General features: G+C 35.7%; 7 protein-coding genes across 9 annotated transcripts in view; 1 reads left to right on the forward strand and 6 right to left on the reverse strand.

Moving 5' to 3' along the window:
- The first annotated feature begins 750 nt into the window (after window positions 1–750).
- Window positions 751–18,569, forward strand: part of Ac76E (Adenylyl cyclase 76E) — a 38,674-nt gene continuing 20,855 nt past the window's right edge. For both annotated transcript variants that reach the window (NM_001259909.2, NM_079449.4), the window contains exons 1-2: window positions 751–1,006; window positions 10,726–11,069. In NM_001259909.2, coding sequence (NP_001246838.1) covers window positions 10,886–11,069 — 184 coding nt within the window. In that variant the 5' untranslated portion in view covers window positions 751–1,006; window positions 10,726–10,885. The remainder of the gene's footprint in view (window positions 1,007–10,725; window positions 11,070–18,569) is intronic.
- On the reverse strand, window positions 11,487–12,599 carry CG32219 (uncharacterized protein). The gene is made up of 3 exons (NM_168827.2): window positions 12,467–12,599; window positions 12,230–12,400; window positions 11,487–12,179 (listed from the first exon to the last, which is right to left on the reverse strand). Exons 1-3 carry the CDS (start codon window positions 12,534–12,536, stop codon window positions 11,968–11,970), a joined length of 453 nt encoding a protein of 150 aa, NP_730469.1. The 5' UTR covers window positions 12,537–12,599; the 3' UTR covers window positions 11,487–11,967.
- On the reverse strand, window positions 12,699–13,432 carry CG34258 (uncharacterized protein). Its single transcript, NM_001104178.2, has 3 exons — window positions 13,318–13,432; window positions 13,090–13,260; window positions 12,699–13,035 (listed from the first exon to the last, which is right to left on the reverse strand). The coding sequence occupies exons 1-3, from the start codon at window positions 13,418–13,420 to the stop codon at window positions 12,812–12,814; spliced, it is 498 nt and encodes a 165-aa protein (NP_001097648.1). The 5' UTR covers window positions 13,421–13,432; the 3' UTR covers window positions 12,699–12,811.
- On the reverse strand, window positions 13,418–14,254 carry CG33710 (uncharacterized protein; the record flags this gene model as incomplete). The annotated part of the gene is made up of 3 exons (NM_001031966.2): window positions 13,418–13,855; window positions 13,921–14,091; window positions 14,149–14,254. 3 exons carry the CDS (start codon window positions 14,252–14,254, stop codon window positions 13,644–13,646), a joined length of 489 nt encoding a protein of 162 aa, NP_001027137.1. The 3' UTR covers window positions 13,418–13,643.
- CG42655 (uncharacterized protein) lies at window positions 14,435–15,176 on the reverse strand (the record flags this gene model as incomplete). The annotated part of the gene is made up of 5 exons (NM_001202204.2): window positions 15,014–15,176; window positions 14,927–14,962; window positions 14,807–14,877; window positions 14,581–14,743; window positions 14,435–14,520 (listed from the first exon to the last, which is right to left on the reverse strand). Exons 1-5 carry the CDS (start codon window positions 15,120–15,122, stop codon window positions 14,435–14,437), a joined length of 465 nt encoding a protein of 154 aa, NP_001189133.2. The 5' UTR covers window positions 15,123–15,176.
- CG42654 (uncharacterized protein) lies at window positions 15,258–15,990 on the reverse strand. Of its 2 annotated transcripts, none has more exons than NM_001275152.1 (5): window positions 15,854–15,990; window positions 15,756–15,791; window positions 15,610–15,695; window positions 15,396–15,487; window positions 15,258–15,338 (listed from the first exon to the last, which is right to left on the reverse strand). In NM_001275152.1, the coding sequence occupies exons 1-4, from the start codon at window positions 15,972–15,974 to the stop codon at window positions 15,446–15,448; spliced, it is 285 nt and encodes a 94-aa protein (NP_001262081.1). In that variant the 5' UTR covers window positions 15,975–15,990; the 3' UTR covers window positions 15,258–15,338; window positions 15,396–15,445. The 2 variants fall into 2 exon arrangements, with proteins under 2 accessions (NP_001262081.1, NP_001189134.2); NM_001202205.2 differs by having other exon boundaries at window positions 15,396–15,558.
- CG42263 (uncharacterized protein) lies at window positions 16,011–17,263 on the reverse strand. The gene is made up of 4 exons (NM_001144511.2): window positions 17,072–17,263; window positions 16,917–17,011; window positions 16,711–16,867; window positions 16,011–16,655 (listed from the first exon to the last, which is right to left on the reverse strand). Exons 1-4 carry the CDS (start codon window positions 17,214–17,216, stop codon window positions 16,564–16,566), a joined length of 489 nt encoding a protein of 162 aa, NP_001137983.2. The 5' UTR covers window positions 17,217–17,263; the 3' UTR covers window positions 16,011–16,563.

Below are 18,569 nucleotides of genomic sequence, written 5' to 3' on the forward strand. Positions count from 1 at the left end.
AGCATAACTAATAGTACAGTTCAGTGCACATGAGTATCTTCTTTTGAATTATGGCTGTAAGTTAGCCTTGAAAAATGAAAATCAGTGAAATCCAATCAACAAGCTAAGAATCGATTGTATTTATTTTGACTTGATGCCATGACATTCGTGGATTTGTCACTGTTTTTTTTTACGTTTATGTCATCGGAATATCATATTGAAATTACATATTAAATATTCCTTTTTGTGTTTACCTTTTAGTATTTACTTTTTCCTTCTCAAGTAAAAGTTTGTATTTATTTACAATTTTTTATTTTATTAAATTTTGGTATTCAGCCATTGAAACATGACGGATCAGTAATATTTATTTGAGTTTATTGCGCCTAATTGCATGCAACATATTTCTAAGCTTCTTGATTACCTGTCTTAAACCCGCTTTATTTACCTCTGCTTTCTGGTAACAAATTATTATGACATATAATAGATATCTTCAATTCCATTTCTGTTGGTCAATAGCAATCGTTTTGAAGAGTACCGGCGCCTTGAATTATTATTGTTATTTAATTTTCAAAATGAAAACACCGAATCCACCGTTCTCTCTCACACTCTCTCTTTTTGGCGATTGACTCTCTCGAAAATGATTTGTTGCCGCTCATTCGGCAAGGTCGGCAACATGTTGCTGTGGGAGTGGGTTCGTTTAGCCTGTTGGACATTCGGTTGCTCAGTCTCAGTTCTGATTAGAACGTGAACGGGTGCGGTTCGTTGGCGTTTCGAAAGCGGTTGAGAAGCGATTTTCAGGCGGTCGCGTTTTTCGCGCGTTTCCTTGCATCGGAAATAGCAAGTGTGCGCCTGTGTGTGTGTGTGTGCGAGTGTGTAAATGTGTTAATGTGTATTTTTTAAACAAAATGTGCCATTGGGAAATGTCTCCGCATCTATGCAATGCACAAATATATATAGATAAATAGATTTATTGGTTCAAATGATTAGGAAACAAACAACAACAGAGGATTATACGAGCAGCAATTAGGTATTGTAAAAATTAATAATAAATCATGCGAATAATGGACAACAGAATACAATTTACTGTGAATTCTAAGTTTGTTTAACAACTAAATAAACCAAACATCGTATCACGTGCTTGTGCTGTTAAAAATTTCCATTCTAAGCAAAAAACGTGAACTCCCATCTTCGAAATGGAAACTTATGGAACTGTAATTAATTGCCAACTAACTGATTTGAATAAAAGAGCCAGACCATGCACATAATTAAATTGGCATCACTCAAGTAGTTTATTTCATTTTTGGCCTATGAAATGCATAAGCCGATTTCCTTCCGTTTCGAAAAAAAAAACAATTCAACAACAAATACAACTAGAATACACAAACATCGAAGTTGTGGGACGGCAATCTGCTCTCGAATAATCGAGTGTAACTAATTGCCAAGCTCAATAGCAACTGAAATTAGCTAAAAATACCAAAAATACAAAAAATGCGATGCTATGCGAGTCGGCGGGCAAACAATCTGAATCTGAATCTGAATTTGCGACAGATCGGAATATATATATATGTATATATTCACGGGCATCTCTTTTTTGTTGCTTCTCGTTGCGATAGTGCTAATCGCATATGATCTGGGTTTTCTACAAACTTATTTATTTATATTTGCCTTTTTGTTAGACGTTTATTAATTACAATAAACAACAACAAGTGCCACCGAATTAAAGCAACAAATTAAATTAATGCCGCCTGGCAGCTGCTGGCGATTTCGGCGTCTGTTCTGGTTATTATTGTTGCTATTTCGTGTTTTTAGTGGTTTTTTATTCGAAACTTTTTCTTCATTTGCCGAACGAGTTGATGGTCGGCTGGCTGGCTATGTGTGAAGATCGGTTGGAAAAAGTGATACAAAATGTATAAGTACATATATCTATATATTTTCCTATACTGCTGTGCTCAAATTATTGTGCTCGCGTTTTTAGAATGTTTTAGCAAGACATTCTACAACAACATGCAATAAAATATGTATTGCACTTGATTGATCTAATAAGATCTTAACATTCTTAAACATTCAACGATTTTAAAGAGTAATTTGTTTAAGTTTAATAAACGTTGTGCAAATTCTAAAACTGTCTAAATATATTATATATAATAATATTTATTTTCTAAATGCTAAAAGATCTATTTAGTTGAACACAGCTGTTGGGTTGGCTTTGTTAACTTTTTTGGTTACAATTTCCATTGTCAAATCTGCTTCTGATTCTGATAAATACTAGTAGTTATTGTATTCCATTTGATAGCATTTACCTATGCTGCCTCCTTATGTCAACAATGACCTTTGCCAATGTCCTTCTGCTCATGCCTCATAATTTCGATTTATTTTTAAATTAAATCACACATTTAGCAACACCAACTCATCGGATTCGTTTGCCAAATGCCGTTGTCTTTAAATAAATCAAGTTATAAAAGTGTTCTCGCAGATTTCTGTTTTGGCTCACGGCTCCGCATTAATAAATTAACGCCCCCACTCGGCGCAGTTCATTTTTTTCCAGATTTCAGTTTATCTTTATGGTAAAGAACCGAGTCGAGATTCTATAAAAAGTGTCACGCCTTTCGCGTATATATACATATATATAGTATGAATAAGTGAAAATAAAAACCAAATCAAAGCCACTTGCCATATGCTCCGCCGATAACAAAAAAAAAAAATTGAAGAAGCGACCTGGGCGAGTTTACTTCGGGCCATTTGTTTTTGGCCAGGCCCATTATCAAATGGCGATAGCGGCGATAAAATGCTTTATTGAAGCCGCCACTAAGTCCAATGAGACAAATTATATTTTAAATTCACAGCGGCCAAACCTGTTCTATATTTCCCAATCGAATGGCAAATTATAAAATGATTGGCAGTTAAGAAAAAAGTTGAAAGTTAAGGAAATAAACTCAGTTATCACAACTAGCAACTGAGTAATGACGTGCAGTGTGCTATGAGTCATTAAAAAAGGGGCTTGCATTATTATTATTATTATTTGGAAAATACCTTATCTGCTTAACTCTTTTCTTCTTCTTCTTGCCCAGTCTACATTTTAGAGACCTTATCTTTCCTCTGGCCTATAAACATAAATATAAATATAAATATAAATTAGTGCACATAGTATTTGGGGTTTTGGCTAATTTACAGCACTTACCGATCCCACGTTTTGCAAGGGCCTCTCTGCGCTTTACACTAGTTAACAAAACCATTAGTTATAAGAATAATAGAATATATAAAATAATATATATTTTAAAGATTGTGAATTCAGAATGGAAATGAGAATTTGTTGCCGAGTGTTGCGTTTGTGCTTTCCTCTGTGACTTGACTTTGTCAAGTTTAAAAAAATTGTGAAAATTGCGTTTTTATTTATGTTATGTACCGTACACAATTGCAGCAGCACTGTGCTGGTTGTATTTGTTATTTGTTATTTTTCCTTAGGTCACACAGCTTCTTATTTTCACAAGATCTCCGCTACCATACGATATGTATAGTACTATTCGTACGTACATGTGTGAATAAAGCTTATTTATATTTATTTCTCGTTTGAATTTAATTAAATTTGCACATTTCTGTTAAATTTTCAACACATGTGCTCATGTCCGTCGCTCGAGTTCGCCGCAAGTATATGGGTGTCTATCTATGAGGGACTTTCTGTCAGTCGCCCGATCCGTCTATATGTCCGCCCGTCTGTATTTGTGTGCCCCCGTGTGTCAACCTAGACGCCTAATCAAACAGCAACAACCAGTGCTGTGTCAGCCAAATTCCAAAGCATACACAGAGAGAAAAGTGCCAGGTTGCAATTCACACTATAAATATATATGTATATATGTATCTATAACATAACACCATTAAATTCATCTTCAAATAGTGTTTATCTTTCGGATTTATGTACCAGAATATGGTGATCGAGATTGTCATTAAACATTATTGTTTCGCTGTGTGAAAAAGACTTAAACAAAATTAATAATTAACATGTTTAATGATGGGTAACACGAAGAAAGCAAGCCGAAATAAAGAGAACATTTTCAGAGGAATCAAAAGCCAAGGTACAATGACTATATGAACAATATAGAATGACACCCGATTCCTTTTAATGAAGTACAATTATATGAAACACTGTGTCTCTAAAGTACTAATGTGAGAAAGTGATTCTAAATTGCGATAGATAGCCATTTGAAGCTGTATCTTTATTGAAAAGATACTAAACATCGTAGATTTTTCACATTAAATTTGATAACTATTGCAAATACTGGGACTTTCAATTGTCAAACTTAATTGCATTCAGTAAAAGTTTTAGTTCTCATCAATGAAAAGCTGCAGAACATGAGTTTAATATCCATAAAAATGCATGCATTGTTTTATTAGCTACAAAAGTCAACAATAAGTTTGGATTGACAACACTTAAGTTAAAGAAAACTAAACGAAACAATTTCATTTGCATCTGTAAACTTCTATGAATTAATGTGTCTTTTACAAGTAAATTATTACTTTTATAGAGTTGTATATGCTTTCATTATATATATTTATCTATTTATCTATTGCAGTCTAGCGGTTTGCGTACGTTGCTCGTCACCCGTTGACGCAAATAGTTTGCAGTTCGAACTTTGTTGAAATATTGCCTATATACACACACTTAAATTATGGCAATCAATTTCAGAGTGCTGCAAATTTGTCGAAAGTTCTTGCATACAGATTTGTAAGCATTTCCTTTCACACTTGTCCGACTCGCGAATGTCAAGTGATCGCGGCACATTTTTCAAAAGCGTTTTTCAGCCGATTGCCAATTGATTTATTTGCCCAGGCTTTTGGCCATGCATTTGAGAAGCCAACAAAAAATTGATTTCAGCTGAAATGCCTCTGGCAGCTGAGCATTTGCACAAATCTTTGGGCTGGGCCGCTCCACTGGTCTTCGCCAAATGGGCGCGAAATTTAATTTTATGGCAAATCAAGTTTGTCTAGCACATTGCACAAATATTTCGTTTTGACACACAAGTATTTCAGTTAACTAAGGAATCCACTTTGTGCGAATCTAAATCAAAATATCCAATAGCCGCATGGAAAGCGATTTTCTGCATTTTGCAAATTCACAATAGATTCCCATTGTTTATTTGTATTCTTAATTACCTGTTGTTTTGCTTTGGCAGCCGCTTGCCTTTATTTTTCCTCGATATTTACTTTTTTTCTACTTTTTTTTTTGGTTTTTTATTTTTATTTTTTTTTTTTGGTTTTTGGCGTTTTGGCTAAGAGTATTTTTAGACTTTTGATGTCGACGACTTTAATGGCCGGCGGTAGCTAATAAAATCGCTTAGCACATGGTTCGAACATTTCTTTTGTATCCATAAATGAGCAATTACAGCATATTTTAGTGCGATCCAATGGAATAAAATGCACGGCACTTGTGGCTGCTTCTGGAGATAATTTTCATTAAATTGTCCCATCAAGGTCTTTTTGCTCCCGAAAACGCTTCAAACTGGTATAGCCGGTTCAAATTGGTTTTGGATTTGCCAGCCATTTGATAATTAACTTTAATGGGAATCGGACTCGACCCACTTGAATACGTCATGAAAATAATTATTGGACAGTAAAATTGCAGTCAATGAAATGGGAAATTCCTTTTGTTGTCCAGCTGTAAAAAATATGTGTCAATTGGTCCCGCAATGCGTTTGTTATTCTCAACTAGACCAGAACTAATTTAGTTATCTATTAAAAACATTTGTTTGCTTTCATAAATGAAAAAAAAAAAAAAACCGAAGTAGTAGTAGTGCTCTTTATCATCTGTTTTCATTGGCATCCTCTTGTGCCGCCTCTTAATTAGCTCGACTAATTGATGTTTTCCCCATAAGTAGTTTATGCATTCACAGCCAAATCAAATCAAACACCATCCAGCAAAAGCAGCAGCGAGAATTGCCATCCAGGGAAAGATGGGATGTGCCAGGGCGAGACCACAGAACTAGGATCTCTAATCCGCAAGAAGGGCCAAGCCACAACAGTCACGCCCCCTAAAACACACACCACAGCTGTGGTGCACAGGGTGTAGAACACCCCCAACCACACACACACACACACACAAAACCAAAAAGGGCGGTTAGCCTAATTCGCTTTTAAAATAATGGCCCTCTGTCTGTGAAATTGAAGGTTTGGCTAATGAATCAGCATTCATACACAGGCACATAATGGCTGGTTATTTACATATATTTATTTTTTGGACAGCAATTTAAGCATTGAATACAAAAATTAGCCTGCCATTGAAGAGCTCTACCCCTCTGCGGTGCAACGTGGCGTATACTCGATGTCGATGTGGAACGGCCACTCGCGTCCTGAAAATGCCCGAGTAGAATGCCAGGACCTGCACTCGTTTTAATTGCATTGCAGCCAAAAACCGGATTGCTCTCCGTTTTTGGGCATTGAATTAGGAAAGTTTCGCTTGTGTTTCAAGTTTGGATTCGCACTTTTGCTTCCTTTTTGTGGCGTCTCTTAAACTTTAATTAAATTTATAATTTCTTATTCGGACAACAGTTTTAGTGCTCCTAATGGAAGCAGACAAAGTTAATCTACTAAATTAAGTACATTTATGTTTCCTTAGTAAGCTCTTCATATGCTTTGTTTAAGGCATCGAATAGTTAAAAGAAATGTATCTAAGGCGGATAAAAAAGTGCACTTGTTATTTATAACCCACCTTAGGCTTAAATATCTTTTTCGTTTACACTAATCTCTAATACCTTTATCTTCAGTGTGATATATGGTGTACTGTGCGCCAAGTTTGTCCAATTATATATAAATGATGACAAACGCACGAAGAAAACGCCACCCCACTGGGCGGAGGTGTTCAAGTTGAAATATGAGAGACACACTGGGCATCGAAGTCCCGAAAGCGGCGGAAAGAAAAGTTTTATCAGCCCCACTCCCCGGAATCCCTCCTCCAAGTGGCAATGGCAATAAACGCAGGCGTAATCATTAATCATGCGCGATCAAAGTCAAAGATACAAAAAACAGACGCACACACACACACACGAATGAACTTACTGGCACACTAACACTTGCACTCGCGGTTATTCAATCAAGTGTACACTTGGAAAAATATTTGCCTTGCTTATGATTTGTTAGGAGCAAACCATTCGAAATACGATAAATAGAAGTGTGTTTTGATAAATATATTGCTTGCTCAATTTAATTAAATATGATATTAATTAAGAATCTTTAAGGCTGATTTGTTTCTGTGCTCAAATGTTTGAAAAGCATACCCCCGTTGGGTGCTACTTTAATCAATTTCAAACAACAAACACAAAACACTCGAAAGCTCATCGTTCAAAGAGCACAAAGTTCCAATATTATTGCATACAAATGTTTAATAAAAGGAGAAAAAATAATACATCCGCGGGCTTGAATGGGAGTGTGTGTTTTTTTGAGGTTATAAATGCCCGCGGATAGCAAACAGTCGACATCAAATATATAGTATAAACACACACATTTGATACGTTTATATACTGCGTATAATGCCGCGAGAAATTCGCGCACCTTTTAAACTGCGATGATAAACGTGGCAACGCAAAATTGATGAATTTCCGTTCTATCCAGTCCACTGTCACTCACACAAATCCAAAATATGATAATTATGATAATAAGTTAAATGCAAAAATTAAGATAATTGGCCGAGGCAAAAGCCTCGGCAAAAGCCGCGGCCTTGCTTTCAGTGCATTCTCCAGAGAACGAGAGCGAAATCGAGAATTCGCAAGTGCGAATGAGATTGCTCATCCGCCACGTTCGCCGGCTAGCTATAAAAATATAGCAAATGCAGATTTGCAAGGAAATGCACATTACACAGCCATATTTATGGCTTATGGCTAAACTGCAGATAATTCATAAAATGTTTACCCGAGCAAATTAGATGCAGGGGGCTAAAGACCTGTGGAATGGGCATTTAAGCAAAAAGTTTGTTTACAAAGTGAAAAAGGTATTTAAAGACTTTTTTCTTTTACTCAAATGCCTCGTTAACAACACAGTAATTGTAAAAGATGAAACAAATCAGGGGAACTTTGCATGGCAAAAATATTTAATTGCATTTAATCAAGATCCTATGTAAGCAATGTAAATATTTTTTTCTTAAATTAAACTAGATACTTTATAAAGTACCTCGTTTTCCATATCAAGTGCAAAAGACTACAATCGAATATTTGCCAAATTCATAAACAAAATGGGAAAGCAATCTTTATACGAATTTAAGCAGCCAGCAAAACGGTTTGTTTATTTATTTCCATTTCGTTTTATTTTTCCACCGCTGCTGCACTAAACCGAAGCACCCCTTTTGCCATTTGCAAATGCGTAAACAAACCCCCTTGTTTTTCTAAAAAAAAAAATAGAAGGAAAATGAAAAGCCATAAGCGAACGAACACACGACCCGGCGAGCAAAGCCAAACAAAACAGTTTCGAAAAAAAAAGAACCGAACCCCTCTTCAAAAACCCAGCAAAATGCGGCTGAACAACAATGGATCTCTGTATATTTATTTATGAGTAGTTTCTGCGAAAGAACCCCCCATCCCTCCACCCCCCACCCCACCGCTTTTTTCTGTTTTTTTTTAATGGACAGGGGTCAAATGCGCGGTCGCCGTTTTGCAGTCGTGTGTTTGCAAAGGCGAAATTCCACAAGTGTCCACAATGAAAACGAGACAAAGGTGTAAATGACAATGAATTTGAGTTGGACTTGAGTCTATCATTGGCTTTATTGTGTGCCACATCTAAGGTCTTGGAGCAAGGGTAAATTAGACAAGATTTTCCGTACTATTTACAAAATGATATAGAAATTGGTGTACAACCAGAAAAATTAAGAACGAAAAAAATCGATATCGGTTGCATTTAGCTTACTCAGTGGCAACAATAATTGCCATTGAAAGAAAGCTTCTTAATTTCGAGAAGAAAACGATCTCAATGTTGATATTTTGAAAGTGTCGGGCTTAACATTGTGAAAAAGAGCTGAAAAAACTTTGAGCGAGAGACAAATGAGAGAAAATTTGCAATCTGAGAATGCTTCGATCTCGATCTGAGTATGCTGAGCATGGTTCGATCTTGGCTAGGTTTTGAGATCGAATTCGATTCTCAAATCGAGATCTTTGAGAACGGTTTTTTCTCTGAGTGTACAAAAAATTTGAACACTTTATTATCAAATACTTTAAATACATTTTTTTATATATAATAATATAATATACATACTAACTGAAACAGAAAGTAATATATGTATTTCCGTGCAGATATTACAATATATTAAGGTAATAATCCTTAAAACGATTTGTGGTTTTGGAATATACAACACATGTGCTGATTCCCTTTCTTTATCCGCAGACACCATTATAATAGCAATAATCATAAAGTTCAACGTTTGCTTACAATAATTGTATATTTGCATTTTCATATCTGCAAGCGATTTTCGTTGAAATAAAACAGATATTAAAGAGTATTTACCAGTATTCTTGTTGAATCTATTAGTGAAATTCCGTCGTATTTCTTGTTCGGATTACTGCAATTGTCGATATCTTTAAACCAGATTTCATTTGTGTTTCCCCACTTAAAACTAAACGGACACAATTTAACTTGGCCAAAAGGTGCAGCTGTAAGCGGCAAGCAAAAACGCGTAAGAGCAAAACTTTTACAAACTTGAATGAACAACGATGGTACCAAAGTGTATTTAGTTCGGTTGGTTTACAAAAGCTGCGACAACTTTCTTTCTATTCTAAAAGAAAAAAAGGACGAGGATGGAAGGAGAGTGTCGCATGCCTTAAGGATATGCGAGAACTTCAGTCGAGGCGGCTTGACATACTGACATTTATTACACAGTGCACTTTTGGTCCAGCAATGTACTCGAATCAAAGTTACATCCTTTGAAATAGAAGCCAGTGCATCATTTAAACAATTTTGTTTATGGTAAAACCATAACCTAAATATTAATAAATTGGAAAAGCTTTGAGAAAGTGAGTTTTAAAATAATATTCTATATATATTTATAGTCTTCTTCCGTACTTCTATCTACGCTTGCAATTTATGTTTATTTTTTTAGTGTATTGTTATCATCTCTTGAAAGAAAAAGTAACTTTTGTTGCGTTCTCAAATGTGTTGGCTGGGAACTTTTCTAATTGCTGCATAGACACTTTCAAGCGAAGCCCACAAAAGCAAGACATATTTACATACTGGGCAATATGTTTTCTTTTGTACAAACAACTGGCAAAGAAAAGTGATGTGGAAATAGGTTGGGAAAATGCTGGATCTAGAACAACATTTTACAAACATCAAACAAAGTGAACAATAACTTCGAAACTGACACTTGTTCCTACTCGATGGAGGTTTCTTAAGGTTTTACCAAAAGGTCACCATAAGGTGATGCTTTAATTTCAGCCATAAAGTTGCCAAATATTTACATAAAATTCCAATATAATAATTGTTATTTCGAAACGAAATCTTTAAATAAATCTCAACAACACATAAAATGATAATTTTGCAGGTTTGTTTATTTGATACAGTTTTTGCACAGATGCGTTGTATTTGTTTATTGCATTATAGCATTTCATGTAATCATATATTGCAAACAAAATGATAATTGCACATATTTAAATATACATTGATATACATACAGTATATATTTAAACAAGAAAAACATATGCCACAAGCGAAATTGCAATTATTTATTGACAAGAGCTCTCGAACTAAACCATTACTCCCGTTTCCGTTTCGCTTCAGTTGGATTTCTCCATTTCCGGGAGGAAGGAAGGAAGTCGGCAACAAGTGTTGGATCCCCAGGAGCAGAAGTCGCAAGGACTTGCGTCCAGGGTGAGGCAATCAGGACGCGCAGCTGGCGGCTGTGAGGAGTGCCACTAGCTACACGCCACCGCTTTTCGCCATGGTAAATCACAATGCGGAAACTGCGAAAACGGGCAATGGCACAAATGCAACAGCGAATCTGATTGTTAAGGCCGACGGAAATGCAACGCAGCCGAAGGCGATGACGTCATCGGCGGCCAGGATGAATGACGCCCTTTCGGCATCTTTGGCCGATTTGAGCGAGCAGGAAAATGGAACCACGGGTGAGTGTGAAAATCCTCCTTAATCCCTGAATGGAAAAGCTGCTTCAAATCAAATTAATTTCACAAAAGGCAGCATTTTGTATTCTTTGTAGACGGTGGAGCTTAAATAAGAACTAGGTTATCTAAAATACTACTAAAACCCTGTTGAATATAAGCATAAAACGCTTCAATTCGTTATACACCAGTTTAGTTTTGCCATTGGAACTGTCGAAAACTAAAATTCGTATTTACTACAATTATTTTCTTGTTTTCCGTTTTATTTGTAGTAAATATATACAAATATTTACGGCATTACCTATGCATTTTTAAATCAAGAATCATCATCCTCTACAAGAGGATTTCTGTTTTGAACATACATTGCCTGGATTTTGGCTTCGAAACGTATAGTAACTCAACTTTCTTATGTGTCCAACTTACCGGGTGTAGAATGTATTTAAATTTTCGTTTTGGGTGTTGGTCTATGAAATGAGCCTCCGGCTCGGTTGCCATTCATCTTCTGGCCAACTCATGGCCATATTCGCTGGTTGCCTTGGTTTGGTCTTTAAATTGAGTGCCCAACCCGCCGGTTTTGTCCCCTGGCTGGCTGATGTAACCCCGTGCGCTACTTAATTTGGGCTTGTCACGATAACATCGGGGTCTCCCCATTTCCACTTCCGTTTCCACGTACAATTTCCAGCGACGGCTGCTTTCTTTGGAACATCGCGCGTTTGTTGTTTTAATTAAATTTACCCCGGCCTGGGCACAGTTCATAATGATAACTATGATAATGATGACCAAAGAGTTACTTTCACTATTAATTTTTGATTAACTCATCCGGGTCTTTTGACGGGGGTTGAGTAGGTCCTAGGATTAATGCAAAGTAACTCTCTTTATTGAAGAAGCAGGTCAATTATGAACTTTAGTTCTGAAAGTAATTGCAACCGATCAGCAGTAATGAGAGTAGCAAGATAAGTTTCTGTGGATAACTAGAGCTCCTCCCATCTCCTGTAGTTCTTTGGCAAAAATACTTGCAGTTATTGCACAAGTCTTTATTGCTGAAATACTTTTCATTGACTAGTATCGTACAGCCCAGCTTCGGTGACCAGAAACAGCAGTATTCCTGAATGGGATCTGTAGTGATAAATGCCGATTAAATGAGTGGCAAGGCAAAAGTGACTTACATTTTATCTCAAAACAGTTTGGCACACATTCAGCAAACGCACTTTCCTCATCCGATGCAAATCTTAAAATTGAGTTTTGGTCATCTTTATGGCAATGGAACCCAACCACCTGGCCATTGTTGTTACTTATGCCCGGACAACATCCACAATCGTAATGATCTTCGACAGCCGCTTTAAAATCAATAAAAAAAAGTGTAATAAAATTATTAATACCTTGCTAATAACGAGGTTACTTACAATGATTATGATTACAATCTTCGTAAGTATTTCGATAAAGTAAAAAAAACACTAAAACCTGTATTAGCATTCTTATAAAAGCGATTTTAAAGGAAAGTGTACTTAATATTTTGAGAGCTTTGTCATTGTGAACTTGGTTAAAAAATAGATTTTGATTTGAAAATAGCTTTATTTAATCTTATCGACCTAACTAGCTCATCAAACTAACGCATACTCATTAAAACACATCATCGAATTAAAAAGATACCCTTTTATTTGCTGTTTGTTATGGTTAATTTGATGGGTCCAAAAATATAAATTATATAAAAATGGCCATCCCATTCTACTGTGCAATTATAGATTATCCTAGTATATGCTGAGTAGCAGAAAGGCCAATAAAACTGAGAATCCGTAGGATTCCGAGACCTTATCACTTCCATCCGAATCATCGACATAGGTTTGCTTAGTTGCGCTGCAAAATCGTCTGCAAGTCTTGCAGCTATATATTTTCTTATCGTAGAACTTCCTTCCGATCAGCGCAGAGCATCCCAATTTCGGTGACCAAAAGCAGCAATACGCTTTTATTTTCCCTATTAGACGATAGTGGTAATACATTTGACCTGGCCAATTTGTGAAGGACTCACGAGTTGCAATAAAGTGGTCTGGCAGGCAGTCCGGATAACTATTTGTCCATTTTCCAAAATTTTCCTCAATGGCCGAGTCATCTTCGAAGTGGCAATGAAAATCAGTGTTGGTACGAAAGTTCTTTTCACTTGAACAATTTGCGCAAGCCGGAAATGAAATTTCATGATCGGCTATGCAACCAAATAGAAATAGATTTAAATTCCATAAAATTTTATTAGGTAATTTACCTGAAGAGAAAGGCGTTGTGGAAGTATAGTAATTTTTTAGGTTTATCGGGTGCCCGCACTTGAGAGCCAAGCAAATGTAAACTAGCAATACAAAAAATTTCATTTCATAATTTATATAATAAACAGAGTCAATTATTTAAAAAAAATGTCTGTTTCCGTTCATTTGACAATTTGATCTTCGCCTAACATGCTTGGCAATTTTTTAAATTCATATTAGTATGATTTGAAGCGATTTTTTGGTTTCCAAATTACTAAAAGAAATTGATTTATTTTTAAGTTCTTTTTTGGCACAATATTTGAGTATGATTGTAGTGATCCCTATCCTATCAAATCCACAGTTCACAAAACAACAGTGCCATTATGAATCCATATTCCGGAATCCTATTGCTTCCGACTGAGTCGTCGGAATATTTCAATCCGGAACAAGATCCTTTGCAAGTATCGCAATAATCGGAGCTTTTATCGAACAGAAGCCTTCCGATGAGAGCTGAACATCCCGATGTCGGCGACCAAAAGCAGCAATAGTTTTTAACTTCCCCTATTATTGGGAATTTGGAATGTTTGGACCTACATATATCTAACTTATACAACTCTTGAACGAACCATTGATAACGTAATCCTTTGGCACACAAGGCGCATATTTATCATCTGTCTCGCCAAACTTATTTTCCACCTGTCTTTCATCTTCGAAGTGGCACGTAAATCCTGTACTTATATGCACGTTTTTTATGTTTGTACAATTTCCACAAATGGGAAAACCTTGGCTATGGTCAGCTGGTCAGAATAAAAATTCAAAACTCAAATCAAAATTTAACTTTGGTTTACAATTACCCGTATTGTAGAACTTTCGAATGCCCTTTTCAAATGTGGAATTTACTGAAATAGCACCTTCGCAAACAAAAGAGATGGTGTAAAGTATTACCAATGCAAATTTCATTTTTTTTTTATTATTATTTTTGGAAAAAATATGTATATGTAGTTCGAAGCCTACTTGAAGGTAAACTTTAAATTTAAAGAAAAAAATAATGTATTTTCATTCACGTTTATTCAATAACTTTTACTTATCTTAAATCTAGCGATATTTATGCTCGAAATTTTATTTATTCTATAAATTTTGCTATAATTTTAAACTTCCTTCCAGGCGTTGTTGCTTTATTAGGAAATAACACGATATGACTATCCAAAAGAAGTAGATTGTTATCACTAGGTAAAGAACTTAAGGATAAACCAAACATGAACTCTATTAGTTGTAGTTGAACTTACCACAAGTAAAGATTATTAAAATCCAGTAAAGGATCGAGTACGTTTGTCCATAGTTCACATACGTATTTATTTTCAGTGCACAAGTTATTGACGCATAAATGATTATGAAGATCAAGTAAACTCCCTCGATAATTATGTAACTCCAGATTGGTAGGAGAGACCCCTGCAAATTACCAATAACTTAAAATTCATAAAGTATTATAATCAAGGCAAGTTCATTAATTACCACCAGCACGGAGTAAGATAAACACAGAGATGCCAGCATATGGAATAGTCCCCAAAGAAGATTAAACCAGTCTGAAATTCAGCAAATTTAATATAAAAAATTTAATATTTAGTCCTTTACCCGACGCCTGAGCATAGCTATAAGGATCCTTCAATCCTGTAATATATAATTAAAAACTTATTTGGAAAGCACTTTGAAGTTATTTACGAAAAAACTCCACCAGGTGTGCGGCGCAGAGGAAAAGCGTGAGAAAAGCTATAACTGTGCATCCAATTCGTAGTTTCATACAAAAACAGAAATTTTCCGCTCGCCACATTTCATTAAACAATTGTTTTTATTTACATGTAATTTCTTTTTGATGACGATTAATCCAATGCTATACAGTTGCAGTTGTGAATAAAAAACAAATTACTTAAATACTACGTGTAAAGAGTTATTCTCCTTAGTAGTTATTACTCCATATTTTCAGTTTCCCTCGGTTTTAATTGCCGATAGTACGAATATATTATGTACATGAAATACGCTGTCATTGCTAAAATAAAATAAGTTATTTACTTTTCGTTTTGTATATACTACAATTAGCTCCCACTTAGCCAAAGAAGCACGTAAATCCAATAGGTTAAATTATGCCAAGTGCTCTCATTTATTATTAAATTCGAACCCATAAGTGCTGAAGCTAAACTGAAAATAAGAAAGAAGACTGCCTGAAATGCTTGAAAGAATAGAGTTGTCCAAAACAGCCAACCATATTGCTAAATACATATATTTTGTAAAAACCATCTTTAATTATATTATATACATACCGATAAGACTGCAAATATTAGCATGAACGATGCCAAGATAGTTAACAAATCGGGAGACATTTGTATCACAGTGTAGAGAGCTTGTTCTGGGTAATAAAACTAGATTATCAAATGGAATCATTGGAACTGCTTAGTCACTAAATTACCTGGGAATTTGTGCTGCATTTCTCTGAAATAGGTTCCTATCAAAACATTAAATTTAATGCAAAAAATAATACTAATGCCAATGTGAATATATATTTACTATTTAAACAAAGGAGCATATAGTCAATGTTCATGCCAGCCAAAAAAATTCCAGCCAATGCAATCAGTATACATCCCATTTGCAAGGATATACAGAAGCAAAATTTTTTAGCCAGAATCATAATTTCAGACGTTTTGACAGGAAATGCAAATAAGATATTCTGCAAAATATTTTTATTTTTAGAATTTCTTTTAAGCCTGAATGTTAAAAAATTATACGTATATTTTAAATTATCAAAACAATTCTTTGTTAATTTCAATGTACAAGATTTGTTTATGAACCACAAGTCGTATACGTAATTTATGTACATTGCAAAACTTTTAAGCAAATACTCATGTTTAGCTCGCCCAGATGATGGCGCCAAATTTAAACGAAATTGCCTTCACATTTTCCGCCATATCTTCTTTATTGTGGTATTAACTTTTTTGCATAATTACAACTTAAGCAATCTGTATTATGGCCTCATTAGCATTAGCCTAGAATTTCCAGCCCGATGTGTGTCGTGTTTGTCAGGCACGCGTGGAATCGTTTTCAGTTCTCATCAAGATGCTAATGAAATTATAAAGAAAATTGAGTCTGCCATATTAGCACAGTAAAAGCATCATCCTCTCACTTGATGAGCATGGGGTAAAGAGCACGAAATGCTATTGCTTTTCATCATCTTAAAAATCAATTTCGCTGATCTCAATTTAATTTTTAAGGACATCCTCTCATTTATCCACACAAACTGGTCTGAATTCATCTGGATGCGCTTTTACATAATAATACGTGTAGACTTTGAGCAAACAAAATAAATCGATTCCTGAAAAGCTGGAGCATAACTTACGAGAATAGAGATTTTTAATATATATGTTTACCCAACGTCACTAAATTCACGAAAACATAAATAATCGCAGAGACAGCACTTTTAAAGAACGGATTGCGAACATTTATCAAAGCATTGAAGATGATGTAGTACGATATCATATGAATGATGAACATGGCCATCCACACGAAAACGATCCTTAAGTACTTCTAAAAGGAATTTTATTAGAATTAAAAATATTGGAAGTGATTTTCTTACCGTCATAACAGATATCAGCAGGATAACTGCAGCTGCGATCATCAGAGCTATATGAAATACATTGAACCATTTCGCATAAACATCAGTCTTGAGTGCTGGTATTTGGGTTTAGATGCTGTTCTTAAAATTCAGGTTTCCTTACTTTTCCAACTCACTGTTCTTGTATATAACCTCATCCACAGTAGTGCCTGCGTTAAGGAATCCGAAAAACAGTGTGTAGAATGAAACTATGATGCATCCAGAAGTCAGCGAGATGCAAAAGCAAAATTCTTGTCTGACCAGCTTTCTTAAAAATGGCATCAAAAATAGGAAAAATACGTTGCTATAAATTTTAGAAAATACAGTTCCATGTTTGACAAATAATGCCAACCGCTTTCAACTTTTAAACTCCATAAACTTCAACTTTCTTTCCATCAGCTGGCGAAACTGAATTGCTGCATCTCCTCTGGTTTTAGGTCACTGCAGTCTTCTGTCATTTTCAACAAAGTTTCGAACGACCTCGACCTCCCACGGAAACTTTAGCCTTTCGGAAAAGTTAGACAAAGTCCCTTGGTCTCTATTTTTTTCTTCATTATTATCCCCTGAGCAAAGTGAAACTGCTGCCTTTTCCTTGCCTAATGCGTTAATTGAAAGCAGCAGCCGTCTAAAAATTATGTTTTCAATAGACTGGAAAATAGGGGGTGATTTCCGAGGCTTGGGGTTTGGGATTATTAAAGATAGCTCGCATCATGGACTTACTTGAAGTGTTAAAGAGGATTTGTGTTGGCAAAAGTTCACTAATTTAAATTTAGTTCAAACAGTGACAAAATATGTTGCAAAGGGAATGCATTGGGCTTAAATTCCATAAATTAAAAAAGATGTTATTACCAAACAAGAATTGATTGGGTGGCTCAAGGGCAATATTTCATGGAAATGTGAAGACGAAGCCTAATAAGACAATATTAGATGGTGGTTTACTAATGAGCCTAATCAGATTAGTGTATTGTTTCCCAGACTTGATTATCTTGGTGCACCATATGGTTGATTTATTTTTGATTGATTGCAGCATCAATTTATTTGTCATCAATACCAACATGTTGGTGTTGATGCCCCATTAAATGTCAGGGAGAAAGAAAAAAAAAAAACAGAAAGTAGAGTAAGTTCAAAAAAAGGACATGTCACATATCATAAGCACCGCTCGAAGCTCCCAGCCAATACACAGATCGATGGAATCTCTTTCATCCACTTCCAGCAGCCACTGGCAGCTCATCTATCATCATTGCCACGAGTCCTTTCTATCCCGGAATGCTTCCACAGTATCCTGTATACTCTCTGCCCCGCTTGACACCCTTGCACCCCATCCCTGCCGTATTTATAGCATCTTAATTGAATTTCAATTTTCAATTTCGCTTTTAATTGAATTCAATGAAAAAGTGTCGATGAGACGGTATTCAGCATTGGTCCCATCCCCATCCCCATCCCCATCCCCATCCAACCATCCGTCCATACCCCCAGAACCCCATCCCAGCCCACTCCCATTCCCTGCACTTGTTGTTGATGCTGTTTATTCAGCTGCCAGTTGAGCACCGCCTGGCTGCCTCTTGATGGCGCCATTCACGCCACAAAGCGTACCGTCCCCACTGAGCTCCCTGCACTTAGAAAAAAAAAATCATT

This window comes from Drosophila melanogaster, chromosome 3L (genome assembly GCF_000001215.4).
Source record: "Drosophila melanogaster chromosome 3L".
In the NCBI taxonomy this organism is placed as follows: Eukaryota; Metazoa; Arthropoda; class Insecta; order Diptera; family Drosophilidae; genus Drosophila; species Drosophila melanogaster.

Coding starts and splice junctions, on each gene's coding strand:
- CG32219 (NM_168827.2), bottom strand. CDS start 12,536: ATGCTAATACAGGTTTTAGTGTTTTTTTTACTTTATCGAAATACTTAC. Junction 12,401..12,466: donor AGATTGTAATCATAATCATT/GTAAGTAACCTC, acceptor TTGATTTTAAAG/CGGCTGTCGAAGATCATTAC. Junction 12,180..12,229: donor AAACTGTTTTGAGATAAAAT/GTAAGTCACTTT, acceptor TTATCACTACAG/ATCCCATTCAGGAATACTGC.
- CG34258 (NM_001104178.2), bottom strand. CDS start 13,420: ATGAAATTTTTTGTATTGCTAGTTTACATTTGCTTGGCTCTCAAGTGC. Junction 13,261..13,317: donor CACAACGCCTTTCTCTTCAG/GTAAATTACCTA, acceptor TTGGTTGCATAG/CCGATCATGAAATTTCATTT. Junction 13,036..13,089: donor AGACCACTTTATTGCAACTC/GTGAGTCCTTCA, acceptor ATCGTCTAATAG/GGAAAATAAAAGCGTATTGC.
- CG42654 (NM_001202205.2), bottom strand. CDS start 15,974: ATGATTCTGGCTAAAAAATTTTGCTTCTGTATATCCTTGCAAATGGGA. Junction 15,696..15,755: donor AATGCAGCACAAATTCCCAG/GTAATTTAGTGA, acceptor TTTATTACCCAG/AACAAGCTCTCTACACTGTG. Junction 15,339..15,395: donor TTACGTGCTTCTTTGGCTAA/GTGGGAGCTAAT, acceptor ATTTTATTTTAG/CAATGACAGCGTATTTCATG.
- CG42263 (NM_001144511.2), bottom strand. CDS start 17,216: ATGCCATTTTTAAGAAAGCTGGTCAGACAAGAATTTTGCTTTTGCATC. Junction 17,012..17,071: donor TGAGGTTATATACAAGAACA/GTGAGTTGGAAA, acceptor CCCAAATACCAG/CACTCAAGACTGATGTTTAT. Junction 16,868..16,916: donor TGCTGATATCTGTTATGACG/GTAAGAAAATCA, acceptor AATTCCTTTTAG/AAGTACTTAAGGATCGTTTT.